Here is a 20,281-nt window from a genome sequence, read left to right on the forward strand (position 1 = left end):
TCTTGGCGGAAGCCACCCAGGTACACAGGGAGAGAGTCTAGGCGGAGGGAACAACATAGGGAGGGCCTGGCAGGAAGCTGGAGTACCTGAGAGCTCAGTTGGGAGTAGAAGAGGCCGTAGGAAGGCCTGCAGGTCGTAGAAGTACAGATTGTGCCCCCAGGGCCGTGGGAACCACAGGGAGTCTGGTCAGGGAAATGGCCCCCGAAGTGTGTGGTAGGGAGACCTCTGGGAGGAGAATGGGGGTTGGGGGTCCCAGACCAGAAGCAGGAGGGATGTAGTGCAGGCTGGAAGAAGAGTGGGAGAGTGAAGGTGGGGAGAAGCCGCGGCAGGCCCCCATCCCTCCCGCCCTCCCCCCCAGGAGAATGAAGACGCACCCGGAGCCACCTGAGGTGGAGCACCGTGTGAACTCTAACAGTCTCTGCTGCCTGAGTTATCTGTACCATCAGTACAGATGTCAACAGTATTAAAGACTGGAGTTGGCTTTTTAAGACAACTTGTCATCTCCTTATTTAAATATTCCCTGAAATACTTCAACAGTTCATAGTTATGGTGTATGTTTCTATTTTCAGCTACATGGAAATTACTGATTAGCTACTTAGTCAGTGTGAAGACTTGGATCCTTCAGGTGAGCAAATGCATGCTGACCTCATGGCTATGGCCCTTGACACGGGAAGAAGGAGTCAGTAACTCTGGACTATGTGTCCTCTGAGAAAGGGACCCAGTCTCAAAGTTCCTCTTAGGAAGGCTTCTTCTTGGGCTTGAGATCAAGAATGCAACCAGGGGTCAGGGAATCAAATTCTACCTTAGGCTCTAAATTTATCTGCTGTGCAGGCTTGGGGGTGCAAACCGACACTGTCATTGTCATCGATGGTGTGGCCGAGCTATGGAGGCCATTTCTGTCATCATCAAGCCGCAGTACCTTCCTTGTTTCCTCAACAGGGGATGGAATACAACTTGAAGTAAGGTGTTATCCCAATAATTAATCTGTATTTCATGAAGGCACATTCCATCCTTCCTCCCTTCCATGATAAGTACTGACTATCTGTTTCCAGAGCACCATCAAAAGGTCTAGGTTAAGAGTGGGGAAAAGGAACCAAAGAAATTGACACTCTAAAGTGCCTTATAATCCCATTGAGCAGATACCAAAAAACTTGAAAAGATGATTTAGGAAAAATCCTAAAGCAATGACTCTACATTTAAAATATGTAAACAAAAATGCAAAAAGTAAGAAACCACCTTGCTGAAGTGAGTGCAAGATGGTTTCAGATTAGAAATGAAGTATTAGAGAATGGTTTGATTGTAAAGAGGCAGTGTAAACAAACCAGCTCGACTATCACTTACTGAACAAACACTGATTGTGCTCCTATAGTGTGCCAGGCTGTGTCTAAGGATCAGTGATGCAAGGCGAGTTGCACTGCAGATCTGGTCCTTCAAGGACTCACACAGAATGCGTGGAGACGGATGCTCTGTCTGCACAGTGACTGGGTTGGGGAGGGAGGCTTGGATGGGGGCGGTGCCAAGGTGGCGGATCACCAATTTAAGCCCAGGAATAGTGATGTCATCTAGGGAACCATTTTAGGAGGGCTTCTCCTGTAACTGGCTGCAGGGTGAACTGGAGCAGAGATGCTCACGGGGACCTCTGCAATAGATAATCCTTGTGTGAGGGCCAGTGTTAGGGCATGATTGTAGAGACAGAAGACAGGACAGAGTTGAGAGACCTGGCAGCGCTTGGTGACCGACTGGGTCTAAAAAGGCAGACAGTGTTGGGGGTGAGGGTGAGGGGTGAAGGAAATCCTTCTTCTATCCAAAGATAAATGACTAATTCAATAGCTTTTACCTTCACAAAATTATTGTGAGCCACCAACACTACTATATAGAGCCATTTATGGTGAGGCATGATGGCTATGGGGTGCGGACAACCAGATGCGCAAGTGGGCCTGCAGCCATTTCCAAAGGCTTGGTGGCACATGGACACAGGGTTGTTTGCCTGCCAGCCCGCTGGTTCAGTTAGTTCTGCATGGAAAGGAGAGAGCTCAGGACCACAGAGCTCTCAGGCTGAGGGGGTAGGAAGGGCAGCTGAGTGGAGAACTTTGCTTTCCAGGGCCTGCAGTAGTGACCTACTGACTGACCTGAACACCCATCACGACACAGACTTCTGGATAGGGTGACCAGCTACACGAGTATCTTATGGCCCAGTGATGCTTCATGCTTTCTTAACATAGCCTGGCCTGAGGGTGAGGGTGCTGTCCACACCAGGCCCTCTCGCAGCAGGATGCCTGGCCCTTTATTGTACTTCCTTAGTACATTGCATTCTAATGGTCTATTTCTATCTGTGGATTTCTTCAAGGGCAAAGTCTGACCTTAGGTAGCTCTCTCTTTCAGTAAGTTGCCCAGCATACAGAAGGTACTCAATATATGGTGAATTGAGTGCTTTTCACTAATGAGGTAAGGTATGTCTTAGTGAAAAATCTCATGCTGCATCAAAATATTTGTCATTATCAATAATAACCTAAATTGCTAGCATACACTATAGACCAGAAGGAATCACCCAGTTGGGCAGTTGGCAGCCTACCTATGATTCTGCCAACTCTCCTTGTAACTGTGCACTTAGTGCTTGACTAGGAGGCTTTCAGGCAGTGGGGAAACTTCACTTGGGAAATAGGAGGTGCTGACGCTCTCTGCCCTCTGAGACACTGTCATGCCAAGTTCATTCATTCATCCAACAAATATGTACTGAAGTTCCACTATGTGCCAGGCACTATTCTAGGTGCCAAGGACAAAGCACTGAATAATGTAGGTAGTGTTCCTACCCTCATCAGCTTTCATGCCAGTGCCTGAATACATACACTAAACAGGAAGAGGTAGAGTACATTTTTTTGGGCAATAAGTGCTCTCGAGAAAAGTAAAGCCAGGTATGTGGGGAAGGAGTCCAAGAAAATTTTTAGGTACATGGTTTGGAAGCCAGACGGGCTTTAGGGTGACTCTTGTTCTGCCACTTGGTAATCCTGTAATCCTTGGGTGAGTTATCTAAACTCTCAGCCTCAGTTTCCACATCTATAAAACTAGAATCACCTCATAGCACTGTTAACAGCACGAAATCAAAATGTGTGTAAGCCAGTCATGCAGTATCCAAGAAAGGGGAACTGTTACTGCTGTTTCTGAGCTTACTAATGCGTTCTCACTCCTGACCCTGACTTAATATCTGTGTTTAGGATCTAGGATCATGCTTGGCACAGAGGAAAGGTAAATATAATAGAATAAGTGACAGTAACACAAACTAATGTTCACTGAGTGCTTATTCTGATGAGGCTCCTTATAAGAGAGTCACGTCATTTAGTCATTGTAACAGTCCTCTTGGTGAGTGTTGTCACTATTCCCATCTCATAGAGCTGTGGCAAGGAGAAACTCAGTAACTCACCCAAGGTCACTGAAGCAGTGAGGGGCAAGGCTGGCATCTGATGCCAGAACCTGCATCCCCGACCACAACTGCTAACTGCCTGTTCATTCTGCAAGGACTCTCCTCCGCAAGCATCCCGCCTGAGCCCGAAAGCATTCGTTCAGACAAGCAGGAGTGGAAGCATCAGCTCTCACTGGCCAACCTGGATTCCAGCACGGCCACTTCTCGACCTGCCAAATGCCGACACCGCCCAGAGCAGCCCTACCTGTTATGTTGACCACGATGCTGCTGACCTTGGATATCCGGCTGGCTTCCACTTTGCACGTATAGTTGCCGCTGTGCTCCACCATGGCCATCACTGAGTAGGTGGCTTCATTGCCGTGCCTGCTGTGTGCCACAATCACCTTGTCCTTCTGGATTATGATTTCTGGAAATGCCTGGACCAGGTGAGTCACTTGAATGGTGCACTTAATGAGGAGCTGATCTCCCTCTGTGATCATTCCCTCGGGGCTGATGTGGAATTTGGGATTAGAGAAGGATTCTACAAGAATAGGACAAGCCGGTCAGATTCAGGGTCAAGTCTGAGCAGTGGAGAAAAGGCACTTCCTCCCTTTTTCTGCTCTTTTTGTTGCCAACCACTGATTCTTCTTAAGAATTAAAATTCACCTTGGCTGCTACCATGTTCCTTTCCTTTTCGCTCAATCTTGAATCTCCAGCCTTCCTCTTAACTGCACTTCTCTAACTTCCTTGAGCTTCCCTAAGGCCAAATCACACCTTTTCTAGATCTTATCTGCAGAACCTTCTTCAAATGACTGCACAAATAACCACACCAGTTGGAAACAGACTCTGCTCCCCAAGAATTTTTCTAGGCTCTTTCCACAAGGTTTGTGGGAACTACGGCATTTCAACATAAATATTCTATAACTCTCAAAAGTGACAACTATGTAAATGGTACCACTCCATGGAAACACTATTTAAATCACCATATGCACCTCCAAAGTAATTTCTAATCTATTCTATTTCTTTTTTTAAATGCTGGCTGTATCTGACTAAACTGATTTCATGACTCACATAGTTTGAAAAATACTGTTTTAATAAAACATGGGCCAGATACCAGGGCATAGGATCTTTAGGAGATGGTAAGGGGAAAAGTAGGGCTAGGCCTTTGCTCCCACAAAAAAATACAGTGGAGCGTGAGAGAGCATACACATAGATTACAACTACGGAAAATACAGATAGGGACATTAAAAATGTCACTGATATAATACTTTAATATTCATTAGTTTTTAACTGTAAGGTCACTTAAATTCACAATAAAATGCTACAAATGCTACCACTCAAAAAAGTAGTCTGCTTTCCTGAGTAAAAGTCAAAAAAGAGGGCATCTTTTAGGACTTTCAACATGTACCCACTGGAGTAGCTTAATAGTAGCTAAAGGGCTTTTCCTTACATCCAAATTAATTCCAGATACACCAGAGATTTGAATGCAGAAAGAAAAAAAAATTAAAGCACAGAAACATTAAGAGAAAATAGGTGCATTTTTTTCTTTCATAATATTGGAATATAGAGGAACTTCAGATGTGAATCACAAAACCGAGATGCCACAAAGACAAAACATGGATACATTTGTAAAGATTAAAAGCTTCTGCCTGGAATACTTATCATAAAATAAAGACAAATGATGAAATGGTGGATATATTTGCATAGTATTTGACAAAGAGCCAGTTCCTTTCATTTAAAAGGACTCAAACAAATCGATCAGGAAGAGTTAAAAAGGACAAGGTGCATCTGAACAGGCAATTTATGCTGGAGAAATGTAACAGACCAGTAAACATAAAGAACATAATCGACCCCAGTGAAGACCAAAGAAACACAAGTCACAGCAATGATATATTCCTGTTCCTCAATTAGAGGCAAGCAACAATAGAACATTGGCAATATTTTGTGCTGTAAAGCATGCAAGAAAATGAACACTAGTGTCACTTTTGATGGAAATGCTCAACCATTCTGAGGAGCAGTTTGGCAGTATCAATATTCAAAATGCACAAAAGATTTGAATCCACAATTTGACTGCTATGAATCAGCTCTATAAATAATAATGAAATAAAATATTTGCAAAAGTACACAAATTATTAGTACCCGTATGTGCATTGCACAATTGTTTTAATAGCAAAAAACTGGGAAAATACCTAAATGCCCATCAACAGAAAATTAGGTCAATAAATTATGTCATATCCCCATAATAGGATTCTGAGTTGCCACTAAAATATTTCTTGACTTGGACAAGGGTCCCTAACATATTGTTCAGTTAAGAAAATATTTTTAAATTTGTATGTTTGACAGGTCCTATATTTGTAAAAACAAAGAAAAACAGACAAAAACTGTGTGGGAGTGTGATCGTGTAAGCAGAAAAAGTCTAGGGGGTTCATACTGGTGGTTTTCTCTGAGTAGAGGTACAATGAATGTCACATTATACCTTATACTGTATCTGTATCACATTTTCAGGATATTTGATGTATACCAGGCATTATAATGAGAAAAACATTATAATCAGAAAACCATATATATATATATATATATATATATATATATATATGCACATTGGGCAGGGTTGAAGTAAGGTGCCAAAAGCAGAGGGTCATTTATGACATAGTTCAGGGCTCCTAGCTTGAAAATCTTCGAGGCTGTCTGCATCAGAGAGTGCCTCCCCGGCCTCATCCCTGCCTCACAGAGTCCTTCAACCACAGCTCCCTGGGAGCTGCTGGTTGCCCTGCAGCTCACACAAAGGCTTCCCTCTGCTTCACCTTTCTCTCCTGTGAGCATTCTCCAATCACCTCGTTTGTTTCCTATTTGTTCAATGCCTTGGTGATGCAGGGTGGGAAGAAGAGGGGAGTTGTTCCATCAAAAAGCAAAGGTTGAGATCCTGGCTCACCCCACTCCCAGTTCCCTCCAGACCCCACTTCCTGGTGTCTGACCCACATGGAAAAAATACAGACTTCAATAGATTCAGAACGGTGTTGAGAGCAGCAGCCCAGCCAGAAGGCCCCAGCCCTTTCCCCAATTCTGGGCTCTTTCCCCCCAGACAAAACCAGCAAACCAGTAAAAATTGCCAAAAGAAGAGTAGGACTCTGACCTGTCACGGTGACGAGTTCACTCCTGACAGATACAGACTTCTCCACATTGGTCCCAGAAACAATCCCAGCTTGACACTGGAATGATATAACATGGTCCTGTTCCTCGACTGTGAATTCCAGAGTCACAAAATTCTGGTTCTGAGAAGTTTTTTCCCTTTTTTGCTTGACACCTTTTGTATGTAGTTTGAATTTTTCAATTGTGAAATGTATCGGGGCCTTTTCCTCTGGGACAGAGCAATTGACCATCACAACCCCTCCTTCTATTGCCTCTTTCTTGTCCAGCGTCACTCTGGGATTGGACACTCCTTTGGGGGAAGAGAAAGTCCATTAGTATCAGTCTGGTCCAGCAGCATGAGCCTCCCTCTGAGTCATCATGGCTGACCCAACTGAATGTGCTTTCGTTTTGTCCAAGAACCCCAGTGCCACCTACACAGTAGTTACCGAGCATGGATGTGTTACCAGACGCTTTGAAAAATACAAAACATATTTAAGATGTGGTTTGGTGCTTTCAACATTTATGATCCCATTGGAAAGGAAAGTCTTCCCAGCTGATATAGTTCAAAACAAAACAAAATAGCCAAAGTTTATTATTATTACTGTGATTGTCAGTATAATTTATTGAATGCCAACAAGCAGGATTAGACTCTATATCCAGGACCCCAAGTAATTATAATAATAAACCTGGGTGAGCATGAAAAGTAAAATTATGCTCATTTACAGATGAAGAAGGTGAACCTAAGAGAGGTTCAAGGCTCATCCAAAAGCTCATGGCCATAAGCCCTACAGCTGAGATTTGACTCCAGGTCTGTCTGACTCCAAAGCCAGAGGCTGGGGTGGGAATGAGGGTGGGAGACAGGGGGGATGCATGGCCTCCCAGTTCAGAAAGCAAAGCTGAAAACGAACGAGCATCAGAGTGTCACGGAAACAATGAGCGATGGAGCGGTCAGGAAGGGGGGCTCAGAGACGATTCTCAAAAGGAACAGGGCAGAGAGGAACCTTGGGGGAAGGGTATTGTTTGGGCAGATGAGGTGGGATTTGGGCAAAGGGCAGGCATTTGAGGGAGCACATGTGTGGGGAACCGCCTGTGCCAAGGAGTATGAGTGGCTTCTCAGGAGGGCCACCTGCAGGAGAGAAAGGGGTGGAGGGAAAGGCACACTGGGTGGTAGACCAGGGTCAGACTGGGGTGGGCTGGGAGAGCCTGGCTGAGGCCAGATGTCCTGTCCAGGCCTACTCTGGCGCTCATGAGTGCCATCTTTGAGTCAGACAGACTTGCTTGCATCTGAAACCTGCCTCTTCCCAGATGTGCTACACACACACACACACACACACACACGAGTCACTTATGACTCTTATGAATCTTTCTTCTGACCTACCCAGTCAAAATATCTGTACTATATTCATACCACTATTGTCACCTCTGCTGGCAGGAGGAGGTGTCCCCCTGCTGCAGGCTGAGCGCCCCAAAGGAAGGGATCATGTCTTACTCATTGTTAGGCCTTGGCCTTGCTCACAGTAGGGACTCAATAAGTGTTCAGTGGATGAATGAATTGCCTTTTGTCTACTTCAAAGACCTATCATAATAACCAAGAATTAGAAAGGCCAACTTCGGAGTCGAATAGATCTTGATTCTACCTCTGGCTTTGCCTTTGATGAACTATGAGAAGTGAGCGTGCCACCCGCCCTCTGTGAGCCCCAGTGTCTGCACCTGTAAAAGGGAGCAGTTGTGTTGGTCTCTCAGTGCTTTTGCAGGGGTTAAGTGAAGTGTGTGTAAGGCACTTACAACCTCTCTCTCTTGAGGGCCGAATAAAATGGTAGCTCTTATTACTGGAAGTAATAATGGCAAGAATGACTATTTTGATCCCAAAAGTGAGCACAAAAATGCAGAAATGATAGGTGTGCAGTAGTTGTCAAGGAAGCACAGGGCTGGTTTCACCAACTCTATCCATTAAACCATCCAAGTTTTAAGCAAAATTACCCAATATTTCAAAAGCCTGCCAGCACATTTCTTTTCAGTATATATTTCCCAAACTCTTGAGCAGTCCATCTTTCCTCATCACCAATGTGAATGCCTGGACTGTGGTTGGTTCCTTCCGTCTCCAGTGGAGATGGAGAAGGGCTGGTCCACATTCCTGTGGTTGTGGCCCCTGGTGACACAAAGGGATGTCAGGCCAGCTGTGCCCGCGTCTGTCCATTGGAGACTGAGAGGCTGGGGAATTCTACCAAGGGCCATCTGCTGGGATACTAACCTCTTTCCCAGCCTCTGCTCTTTCACTCTTACGCTACATCTCATTCCTCTGCCCTTGCCCCACTTCACCATCAGGCAAACTCCTACATGATCTTCTGTGTCTGGGCCCAATGTTCCTTCCTCCAGGAAGCTGTCCCTAACTTCTCCAGGAAGAATTGTTTCCTCCTGATTTTGTGCTCCAAAGGCACTCAGATCCTATGCCTGTCATACTGTAATTATTTGCCTAAAGGTCTCTCCTCTCTACCAGACTGTAACTGCCTCCTGAGCTAGGCCCTGCCAGCTGAATTTTCATGTCATATACCTGCACCTGTTTTTTCCTGACTGCCACCTTGGGAAATGCTTCCTCAGAGAGTAAATCAGTGAATGAAAGAATGGAACCCTATTATCTCTGAACCGAAATTTACTGCTGTGATTTCCCCCCATCCATCTCTACCCATTTCTACTTCCCTTTTCATCTGTTTAATTTATTTCACGATCATTTATTGAGTGCCTACTATGAACCAGATTCTTTGAGATATAAAGTAGACGACACACCATCTCTTTCCTCATGACCTCACAATCCAGAAGGGCAGACAGGTGTGTGAGAAATAGTTGAAATCTGAGTGAAACAGTAACAACCATTTATTAGGAACTCACTATGTGCTGGAAATTATACTGACCCCTTTACCTACATGATACCTTTTAATCCTCTCGGTAACTCCCCGAGCTGGATGAGAATTCACTGATGATAATTTTAAACTTTAGAGAGGCTAAGGGACTTGCCCAGGTTGGGATCAGGCAGAGTGACTGCAGAATCCTTTGCCAACATTCAGCCCCATGGCCTTCATACCAATACCACTAGACATCGAGATCGCATGAGAGCTATAAGGACCAGGACCCTGGAGGAGATCAGTTTTGTTTGGGAAAGTGTCAGAGAAGAGATCACTGAGTTGAGTCTTGAAGGAGAAGTAGCAGCTCCCGAGGAGAAGAGATGGAAAGGCTAATCCCAGGAGAGAAAGAGCCGGAGGTGAGGAAGAGCATATTGGGAGCACGTCTAATGCCTGTACCTTCAGTTTAGGAAAATGCCGGGCAGATAAAAGGGAAAAGGATGACGGTTGGTTCGTCTGCTTGAGGTATGTTCAAATCCAGGACTCACCTTTCACCAACACCTGGTAGTCCACACTGGTTTTCTCCTTGTTGTTCAGAATCACAGTGCATTTGTATGTTCCTGCGTTATAAACCCGGGCTTGGGGGATAAAATAACTCTCCATGTTCTCAGTGGAGGAGACATTGTGAAACAGCACATCATCCTTATAGAACAGCACCTGGTGCTGAGGCTTGACATGCGAGGTGGTGCTGACATCCACAATGCACTGCAGGGTCAGGTTCTCCCCATTTTGCACCAAGTGCTTTGGCAGGAACTCCATGTGGATGCTGTTGATGGTGAAAGCTAAATGCCAAGGGAAGGAAAGCAGACACATTTGTTATCTCAGAATCAACATTGTCCCGGTGGCCTTCACCACATCAGATTGCTATTATCACCTTTTATGCAGTATAGTGTCCAGGGGTTCCAAATGCCTGTAGGGACCAGGCAGGTAATGAGGGTGTACAGAAGGTCAAGCATGAGGCCCTTGGTACCAGTCTGTTCATATTCTCCCCTGGAAATTTTTCCAGGCAGCCTTCAGCGTGTGACAAATAAAACATGTCCATCAGCTGTACACAGCCTGTGAGCTGCCACATTATGGCTCCTGGAGGGAGCACAGGTTTCAGGCAGACAGGCACTCAAATTGGGCTCATCACTTACTATGGGACCTCGGGTGACTAACCTCTCTGAGCTCAGCTTCCTCATCTGTAAGACGGGTGAACAACGCTCACTGAGTAGACTGCTCAAGGACTTACAGGAAAGGAGCAGGAAAACACCCAGGAAAGTGCTTGGCATGCAGTAATTGCTTAATAAATGACAGCTGCCAGTGTTCTGAAATTGGGTGGTCATGCCCAGGAGCTTCCTTCCCCACCCAGGCCTGACCAAATTAGCACAGCCCCAGCTGTGCTTTCTACTTGACGGTAAGGACTTGAAACCACTTCTGCAGCAGCCACTTGCAGTCCCCATCCTCATCTGCCATTAGAAGCAGAGCACAGCTTCTCCTCTGCTAGTGAGGGGACTCTCTGGTCAAGCGCCCAGAGCAGCCACAGTGCCCACCTAGCTACCTAATCTCTGCTAGAAACCAGGCCCTGCATCAACCAGCCAAATGTATCATTTCCAGCCCATGTCATCCAGCATCTAATTGGCTTATATCCAGCAACCAAAGGCTGTGAACAGAATTCAGCTGACTAGAGATCGTACTTTGAGACTGATTTACAGTGGCGGGATGCTGAGAAGGTGAACTGCTTAAAACTGGATGCTCTTTATGCACCCCTATGTGTACTGCAGCACTATGTTCAATAGCCAAGATATGGAAGCAACCTAAGTGTCCATCAGTAGATGAATGGATAAAGAACATGTGGCACATATACACAATGGAATATTATTCAGCCATAAGAAAGAAACAAATCCTACCATGTGCAACAACATGGATGGAGCTAGAGGGTATTATGCTCAGTGAAATAAGTCAGGCAGAGAAAGACAAGTACTAAATGATTTCCCTCATTTGTGGAGTGTAACAACAAAGCAAAACTGAAGGAACAAAAACAGCAAACAGATTCACAGACTCCAAGAAGGGACTAGGGGTTACCAAAGGGGAGGGGTGGGGGAAGGTGGGTGGGGAGGGAGGGAGAAGGGGATTGAGGGGTATTATGATTGGCACACATGGTCTGGGGGGGATCATGGGGAAGACAGTGTAGCACAGGGAAGGCAAATAGTGACTGTGCATCTTGCTACACTGATGGGCAGTGGCTGCAATGGGGTGTGGGGGGGACACTATAATATGGTTGAATGTAATAACCACAATGTTTTTTTCATGTGAAACTTTCATAAGAGTGTGTTTCAATAATACCTTAATTAAAAAAAAAAGAACCACAATGAGATACCACTAAAAAACTATTCAAATGATTAAATTAAATACTTAAAACACCTAGGGCTGACAAGAATGCCACATACACACATACACAACCCCATCCTTGCATGTATGCTTATATATATTACATATTCATATATATATATATATATATCCCTTCATATTTTGCTGTTGGAGAGCAAAATGATACCACCACTTTGGAAAATGTTAGTTAAACATATACTTATACAACCCAAAAATCCCATTCTTGGGTATTTACCCAAGGAAAATAAAAACTTATGTTCACACCAAAACATGTACATATGTATGTCAAGCAACTTAGTCATAATCATCCAAAACTGGAAACAACCCAAATGTCCTTCAACTAACGATGAGATGAACTGTAGCACAGCCAGGCAATGAAATACGGCTCAGCACTAAAAGGACTGAGCTACTAATACATACAAAATGGATAAATATAAAAACAATCATGCTAAAGATACCATTCTCAAAAGGCTACATACAATGTACCTCAATAAAATAAAAGCCATACATGACAAACCCACAGCAAACAAACAAAAAAAAAATGGATGCTCTCTATTTTTGTCTATGGGTTGACTGGTGCTAGGCCACTCATTATGAAAATTTTCCAGATTAGAAGAGCCTAAACTATGCTCACTGATTATTTGTCCAGTATGCTCAAAGCTCATTTGTCTGAGCTTCAGAGCAGACCAGGGCAGGTCTGTCTTTTGAGGATCCTCTTGGTCCTGCCATTAGGTCCTTCTGCAACCCCCTGGGTTTCTAATTATGCTCTTTGATGTACCTCAAAGCACCTTAGTCCTACCTTCCCTCTGGTTCATTCTCCCGCATGTGGATCTGGGCTACTAGATGCTCGTAAGAAATCGTCTTATGGAACCTGCTATTGTCTAGCCTAGGATGTCATTGGGATGTTGCCCTTGGTTTCAGATAGTGTTCCAGCCACATCTGGGAAGAGTGTGTTTATTCATTTCTATCTTGTAGATTCTGAAATTTTTCCTTTATGGACCTTGTTTTCCTTTTAGTTTTGGCTTCTAAGAAGTATAAACCCATAATTTCAGCTCTGCTTGGAATAAACTTTGGGATGCATTTTGTGTGCTAAAACAACCAGTTTTATTCGCCTGCCCTTATTTTCCTCTCTGATTTCATTAATTTTATCCTACTGAACAACATCACTTGCATAAATTTTTATAAGTGCACCCAAATCAGTTTTCAAGCAAGAAAATGTATAGATTGCTAGCTGGCCAGAGATAATGGCAAAAATTATCTTTCTTTTTCCTTTCTTTTAAAAAAGTCAAGTCTTTTTTGAATAACTGAGAATTTAATTTGTCTATAACATGTCTCAAGTTTTAAAATGAATACAACAGTCCATGCCTGTCTCTTTCTTTTGAGCAATTAATTTAACAGAAATGGCATCTGATCAGTTCATGAGATGAAACAAGATGCTTGTTTAAATTCAAGTTATTTCCTGCAGCATAAATGTTTAGAACTTTGGAACTGTCTTTATTCCTTATTAGCTTCTGGTCTGAGGGGCCGGCTGGGTGAGCTCTCACAACAGAAGTTTCTTTGGACCACATTTAGTTTCCCATTGATTAATGTGGTCCCTTCTCTTATAGGGAAAGGCTGGTCTCACTAACTCTTGAGTACACCCTCCTTCATTTTAGCCATGCTGATTAGTATAGTGATTCTCTTGGGAGAAGAAGGTAACTGCAGTGCCAGACTACCTGGGCCAAATCATACCTCTGCTCATAAGCTGTGTGGCTTTTGGCAAGTTACTGAGCTTCCCTGAGCCTCAGTTTGCTTATTCATACAATATACATAGTGACAGTAACTATAAATGGCAACCTGAGGTTACATACTTAGAGCACAGCCCCTAACTCAGATGAAGCGCTTGGGAAATGTTAGTTAGGTTCTGTCAGTCACAGATAGAAAACTAACTCTTGAGTCTTGAGGTCTCTAAAGCTCTATATTGACTTCATATTTCTAGTGAGTTTTTTCAAAAGACAACCTTTTTTTTTTTCCAGGTTAATCATAGTGACTTCTCTGGATCCCAGGTGTTCGTCATCCTACTGCATATGGCTGCTTTCCTGCCCTCATCGTGAATGCAGTGCACATCCTTGGCTGGCTATGCCCCAGACTGGAACACACAGCTGGGTATAAGAGGAAAGCAAGTCAGGCATGCCCGGATCCAAAGCCCTGATCCCACAGCCATCACCTGCATGGTACTGGGAGTTACTCAACCCATTCAGGCTACTACTTCTCCCCCCATAAAAGGGGAGTCCTAGTACCTGCCTTCCCTGGTATTTTTTCCTTGAAGAATGACTGAACCAATGTGGCTGAGAGCACTGAATAGGGCAGAGTAAGTATTAGCCAATGCCTGGCCCTTGGTTGGCATCCCCTTCCCTCTTTCTTAGCGCCTTTCATGCAGCAGACATTTAAGGGGACTCCTCTGTTGCAGGCACTGCATCCAATACTGGGGTTCAGAGAAAAGTGAGACTGGCACAGTTACTGACCACCTGGAACTCAGTCCTTCCCTACTTTAGGCCTTCAGCCTCAGCGTTATCCCTGTCTGGGTCTCCTCCTAACAAGGCCCAGTTCATTTCCTTTTTATAGGAGGAATACCACTTTAATACCACTTTTAAACGACTTTAAAGCAAACTAAAGCATCAGGTGGTGGTCCTTCAGAGAGGATGATACCACTAGCAGGGGGTCCTTCCACCATCTTGTTTTTCCAAGCAACTCTGACACACATCAGTTTAATTAACTCAACTGACTCACTGGCAGGAACTGCACACTCCCTTGGCCAGCTGGAACAGACAAGGACGAAGAAAGGAGTGAGGATGGGAGAAGGAAAAGCATTTTGTAAAACTGATCGTGATATGAACCCCAGCGCTTCAACTAAACATAAATCCTCACTGACTTTAATACACACGCAACTTTACCACCACGACCGCCACCTCCACCACCAGCACTGCAGTAGCCAGCCTTCAAGACAGCCCCAGAGAGCCTCGCCTTCTGGTCTTCACGGCCACATGTGGTCCCCTCCCCACGTTGTAACGGTGTTAGTCTCATGACCAACAATATACGGCAAAAGGGCTGGTGTGTCACGTCTGAGGTTAGGTTGCAGAAGACATTGCAGCTTCTGTCTTGACCCTTTTCTGGGATCACTCACTCTGGGCAAAGCCAGCTGCCATGTCATGAGCATCCCTATGCAGAGGCCCACCTGGCAAGGAACAGCCACACAAGTGAGCTTAAAAGCAGATCCCCCAGCCTCAGACAAGCCTTGAGATCACTGACCAACAATTAATCTGTAATCTCCTGACAGACCCTGAGCCAAAACAACCAACTAAGCCACTCCTGGATTCCTGACCCTCAGTGACTATGTGAGATGATAAACCATTGACTTCAGCCACTAAATTTGGGAGCAATTGGTTAAGCTGACAACGAATGCACCACCCAACCAACCTTCAAAAATCTCTACCTGATTATTAAGATAATACAGAAAACATTATCCTCTTTGTGAATAAACTGTCAGGAACAGCCAAACTGGATTACTGTGTGTAGGTCTCACTTTTTACCCCATAGAGTAATTGTTCATAGCCTGGGCTCCCTGGGCTACCCAGAGGCTCATGGGTGGGTGTCAGGAGGCCAGTGAGCCTTCTCTGATTATGTAGGTATATGTTTTCCTGGAGAGAGAATCCACAGCGTTCTTTACTGGACCTAAAAGGTTCAGAGATGTTGTGTTGGAAGGATGGGGTTATGGAACTTCCTAAAGAGGTCAGATCTTTTCAACCTGGAGAGGTGAAGGCTGATGCAGGAGGAGCCAAAGTAAAACATCACCGCAGCACAGGCATGGTGCCCAGGAAGCACACTGCCAAATCCCTGATCCCTGAAACAAAGGGCTGCTTCCCAGTGTCTGAAGCCACCGGTCGGTGGATACTGATGTTCCCTGGGAAGATGAACCACCATGACTCAGCCAGCCACTTGGCCCTCAACCTGGAAATGACTCAGAAAGAAAGGGGGTTGGCAGGGGAGAAGGAGTGGCCACCCACTATTGTTTGGAAGATTACAGGGACCCATGAAGCATGGGGTCCCGGATGAACGTTGGTGTTCATCAGTGAGTGTGCTTGCCCATCTCATCCAAACCTCAAGCACCTTCAAGTTTAGGCTGAGTCCCCATCAGTGAAGCAGTTACCAAGCACTTGTGCCAGGAGCCAGGCTCGCCAGGGGAATAAGAAGTCATCCTTGGTGTTCTAGACTGAGCAGGCTGGTGGGGACCCAGATAACTGGAGTACAAAGATGTAAGCAGATAGAGGAAGGGCTGCCCAGGAGAGGCCAAGGGAAACATGAAGGAAGGGGCCCCTGAACTGAACCCTGGGCCAGGCCGAGAACAGGTGCTAGGGGCTCCAGGCCGGAAAACAGCACGTACCAGGGCACAGGAGCAGGAGAAATCACACACTCGGTATTTTCACCCTGAGCATCTTCGCTGCATAACCAATTGGCAGTAAGGTAATTCTGCCGTAGAAGATAAAATCAAGAAAAGTTAAAGAGGGACATTCACTAAAAAGGACATAAAACAATAAAAATGAATTACAAAATTTATAAAGTTTTATTATGAAATGCAAAATATTTGAATACTTTAAAAGTGTGTATCAATTCATGGCAATACTGCACAAATACCTGGTTTTATGTTTAAGTGTGCCTAAGCACTTGTCTTCAAGCTCTTTTGTTCATGGTATTACATACATACTATATATATATATATATTCAAATTTTTTTTGCTTGTTGATTTGCCCTCTCATTTGGCACCACACCTGTCCTTTTTCTGCAAAAATTTCTTCCTTTGCTAAGAGAGGTGTCAGTCAAATCCTAAGATGTTCCTTGGTAACTGAGCTTTGTATTACGTTGTGACAGCCTTCTACACCGGCATGTTGTCACATGCCTGCTGAAAGACAATCCAAAGTTCTAGCGGAAATGTGGGTTCCAAACTCTGTGTCCCTGTATAGACCACTATGAGGCTGAGTTACATGACATAAAAATGGGAGTCCTGCAGCAATGGAGAAGTGAAACAAAACTGTCAACCAGTTATTTTCTTTTTTATCTTTTATGGCAAAATTACCTTACAGCCAGTTAGTTATGCAGCAAAAATGCTTGCTGCTAAGATGCTTATAGCAAAACTACCTAGAACAGAGAAACCAATGCATTCTGGGCACAGGCAGTTACAGGAAGCAGCATGTGGGCTGGAGGGGCCGGGCCGGAAGTGCCAGGACAGAAGGCTTTGCTACTGTGCTGACAAGCTGGCCTTGCCCTGGGGGTCTTCAGGAGGGGGTGACAGGATGACACTGCAGCTTTAGAAACATTGCTATGGACTAAAGGGAGAGACCAGACAGAGAGACATAGATAGTGCTTCAGGTGAAAGCTGGGAGGAGGGGGGTGCCAGGAAGGATAAGACCAGGGAGCCTGCAGAGGCCAGGGGAAGGAGTTCAGCCCCCCAGGAAAGTACAAGTCTCCCCTGGAAGAGGAGGAGGTTTTGTGAGGGAGAATACCAAGGACAAGGGTCTTGAAGGCCAAGGCAGGGGGCTTCATGCAAAGGCACAGGGGTCCAGAAAGCTAAGGGCTGGAAGTGTTTGTTTGTGGCTTTTGATGGCAGGAGGTCCTCATTGACCTTTTGGAGAGGATTCCAATAGTAGCAATTTGGGGGCTGAGGCCAGACTGCTAAGTCAGGGGTGACTGAGAGGTGAGGAAGCAGAGACAGTGACGGTAAACTAGCCTTCAGAGAAGTTTGAGAAGTGGGGATGGAGAGGGCGATATAAGACAAAGGGAGGGGGATGGATTGTGATTTTTATTTTTCCTAAAAAAACAAGAGCTACCAATTGTGTTTGTCAACAGAGAGGAAAGAGCCAAAGTGGGGAGACACTAAAAAGTGGGATGGGGAGCAGAGTGGCTAAGTGATGAAGTGAGATCCAGGGGCCCTCGGAGCCCAGGTGGATGGCTGGCCCTGGTCAGCCACAGGGAAGACATCTCGTCTGAAGCCATGAGGAAAGGTGGGGGGCAGATAAGTCTGCAGCCAGGGCCAGCGGGAAGCAGAGGGAGTGCCCTCCACACAGCACTGTTTCTAGGTGAGGATGGAGCTGAGGTCATCTCCTGAGGCCAGCAGGCTGGGGTTGGGTGAGAGGGCCTGAGATGAAAGGGAAAGGCCATGGCTACCCAAGGGCCTCAGCTGCACAACAGGCAATGTGGAGCAAGCTGGCAAGTCATGTGTGCCAAACGGTGTGGTCTTGGGTGGTCCAAAGAAGGCAAGACCTGGGTTCTAGCCTCCCCACACTGCAAACACCAAGTGTTGACCATGCCCAAGTACCTTTGGCCTCCAGGCCTCTGTTTCCTCAACTGTAAAACAATTTGGAAGCCTGAGGAAGCAGTGGGCATCTCCCTGCTTGAAGTCAAAGGTCCTGAGGTCTTCCCCAAATGTACAGGCCTCTCTCTAGCAACCCTGGGAAGAGGGTGATTTCCTTCCATCTGAGATTGGGGAAGCAGCAACTGGGGGCCCTGGGAAACAGGATGCTGGGAGCAAAGACACAGAAGTCCAGAAGCACGAGTGAGTGCAGGACATGGTCTAGACAAGAGCTGGGGGCCATGGGAAGGGTGACAGAGAGGGGCGGCGCAGGGGCTGTGACTGTACAGCGGGCCAGGACCAGACATAAGCCATTACCGGTCACCAGACATGCAAGCCGGTCACTTCCTTTTATCCAGTCCCATCCCCACGCTAACTCTATGGAACTGATTTCCTTATCACCCCCAAAAGAGGCTCAAAGAGGCAAAGTAAAAGGGACTCTAAATGTTTAAGTCAGGCCTGTGGCTCCAGAATGACGGTTAGTTTTCGGATAATGAAGGTTCTAGGGGTGATGGCCTGTTAGCAGGCTCTTCCGTGGACGAGGTAGCTATTCCTCTGAGGCGCAGGCAATTAGGATGATTATGAAGATCATGGATATTCTGCCTCCACGGGTTACTTGCCAGGGAATCAAATACCCATGAAGCATATGGACACTGGAGCAGAAGACCCGGCGGACTGGCCTTTCTAGGAGCCTCATTAGCCCATCCTGTCCGGGAGCCGCCACTCAAAGCCTCGGCTCAACAAACCAGCATTGTCCACATACATCCTCTCCAAAGAGCTGGACAACTGTCTGCAACCCAGTCACCCCCAGTCTTTGTTGACTGCAGTGATCTCTGGCAAGGGGAGCCTGCCCTGTGGGCTCTCCCTCCATTCAGCACCCAGATCTAGTTGAGCCCCTTCCTTCACATGGTCTCAGATGAAGCAAAACAAAACCTGCTTATCTTAAAGATTCTAAATTAACTCTACAGTGGATGATAAACCAGACTTCAAAGATAAGCTGAAGCCCCCCTTCCTGTGCACAAGCACAAAATATTGCAGAAATAATCGTAGACTCACGGGTGGATGGGGAATGAAATCCAACATCTATTTTAGATCATTCAGGAGAAAAAAGCCATAATGACAATTTAAACTATGTTCTGTCTTCATGAATCTAACAAATTGATTTAATTTATCAATATAAACAATTGGGGATGGGGTAGAATATGAAATAAGAAATTTATGGTAGAACAACGGAATCATCCCTTTTTTTTAATCACCTCCCCTAACAAATAGCAATTCACTAGGATCTAGAAAATGCATGCTACTTCTAGAATACGCTGACTGGAACTTGACTTAGAACAACTGTTTCATTCTAAAAACCTTCTAAAAATACCAGGAGGGAATAAACACTGGAATATTTTTCTCAATTGTTATAAACATTAAACCCAAGCAATATGAAATGAAGTTTAAGAAATCACAGAGAGAGACAATGAAGCTAGGTAGAAACTTTACTTACAGTTTTCTTGTACGTCAAGGCCTGAACCTGAAAAAGAAGAAATATGTTCATTTCATAGGTTTCAGTTCTCATGAAGTTTAAGGGATGTGGGAAGAGAATTAAAAACTCACAAAGCAGAAATGTCAGCAGAACTCCAAGCCACATCTTGCTCACTTGGGTCCAAGAGAGCTGCATTCTGAGAGTGAAGGCTTTGGGCAGTTAGTTCTGCCTTCAGGCCATGCCCCTGGGGCGGAAGACACTTTTCACACACAACAGATGAGAAAGCTGCCTGTGAAAAGCAGAGCGACCACGCGGGTAACTTCTCCCAGGCCACGAGAGACCAGACTGGCTGCGGAGCTGGTCAGGTAATGGCAGCCATTGCTGGAAACTGGAAACAATGAATGAAGCCTGGGCCGGCCTGATATCTCCTCAGGAAATGACTGGTCTTCCTGAGGGGCCACTGAATGCAACCTCTTTGTTTAGTTCTTTTACGGGGAAAAAAAAGGCACACACAAAAAGTGACACTTGCCTCAGCGCTGCTGACCCTCCTGCCTGGCCTGGGTTTGGAGCGCCTTCTCATGGCAGGTGGCGAGGGTTCCTTCCTCTCTGCAGCCTCCACCCAAAGGGCTTCT

General features: G+C 45.5%; 1 protein-coding gene across 3 annotated transcripts in view; it reads right to left on the reverse strand.

Moving 5' to 3' along the window:
* The window catches only part of PECAM1 (platelet and endothelial cell adhesion molecule 1), a 52,799-nt gene extending 32,740 nt beyond the window's left edge, over positions 1-20,059 (reverse strand). The window contains exons 1-5 of one of the 3 annotated variants that reach the window (XM_036996839.2): positions 19,781-20,059; positions 19,671-19,697; positions 9,912-10,205; positions 6,531-6,836; positions 3,663-3,938 (exon numbers count right to left, since the gene is read on the reverse strand). In XM_036996839.2, coding sequence (XP_036852734.2) covers positions 3,663-3,938; positions 6,531-6,836; positions 9,912-10,205; positions 19,671-19,697; positions 19,781-19,844 — 967 coding nt within the window. In that variant the 5' untranslated portion in view covers positions 19,845-20,059. The remainder of the gene's footprint in view (positions 1-3,662; positions 3,939-6,530; positions 6,837-9,911; positions 10,206-19,670; positions 19,698-19,780) is intronic. The other 2 variants (XM_036996834.2, XM_036996838.2) reach the window with 2 other exon arrangements.
* Positions 20,060-20,281: the final 222 nt, after the last annotated feature.

The sequence above is a fragment of the Manis javanica genome, chromosome 4, assembly GCF_040802235.1.
Source record: "Manis javanica isolate MJ-LG chromosome 4, MJ_LKY, whole genome shotgun sequence".
Taxonomy (NCBI): Eukaryota; Metazoa; Chordata; class Mammalia; order Pholidota; family Manidae; genus Manis; species Manis javanica.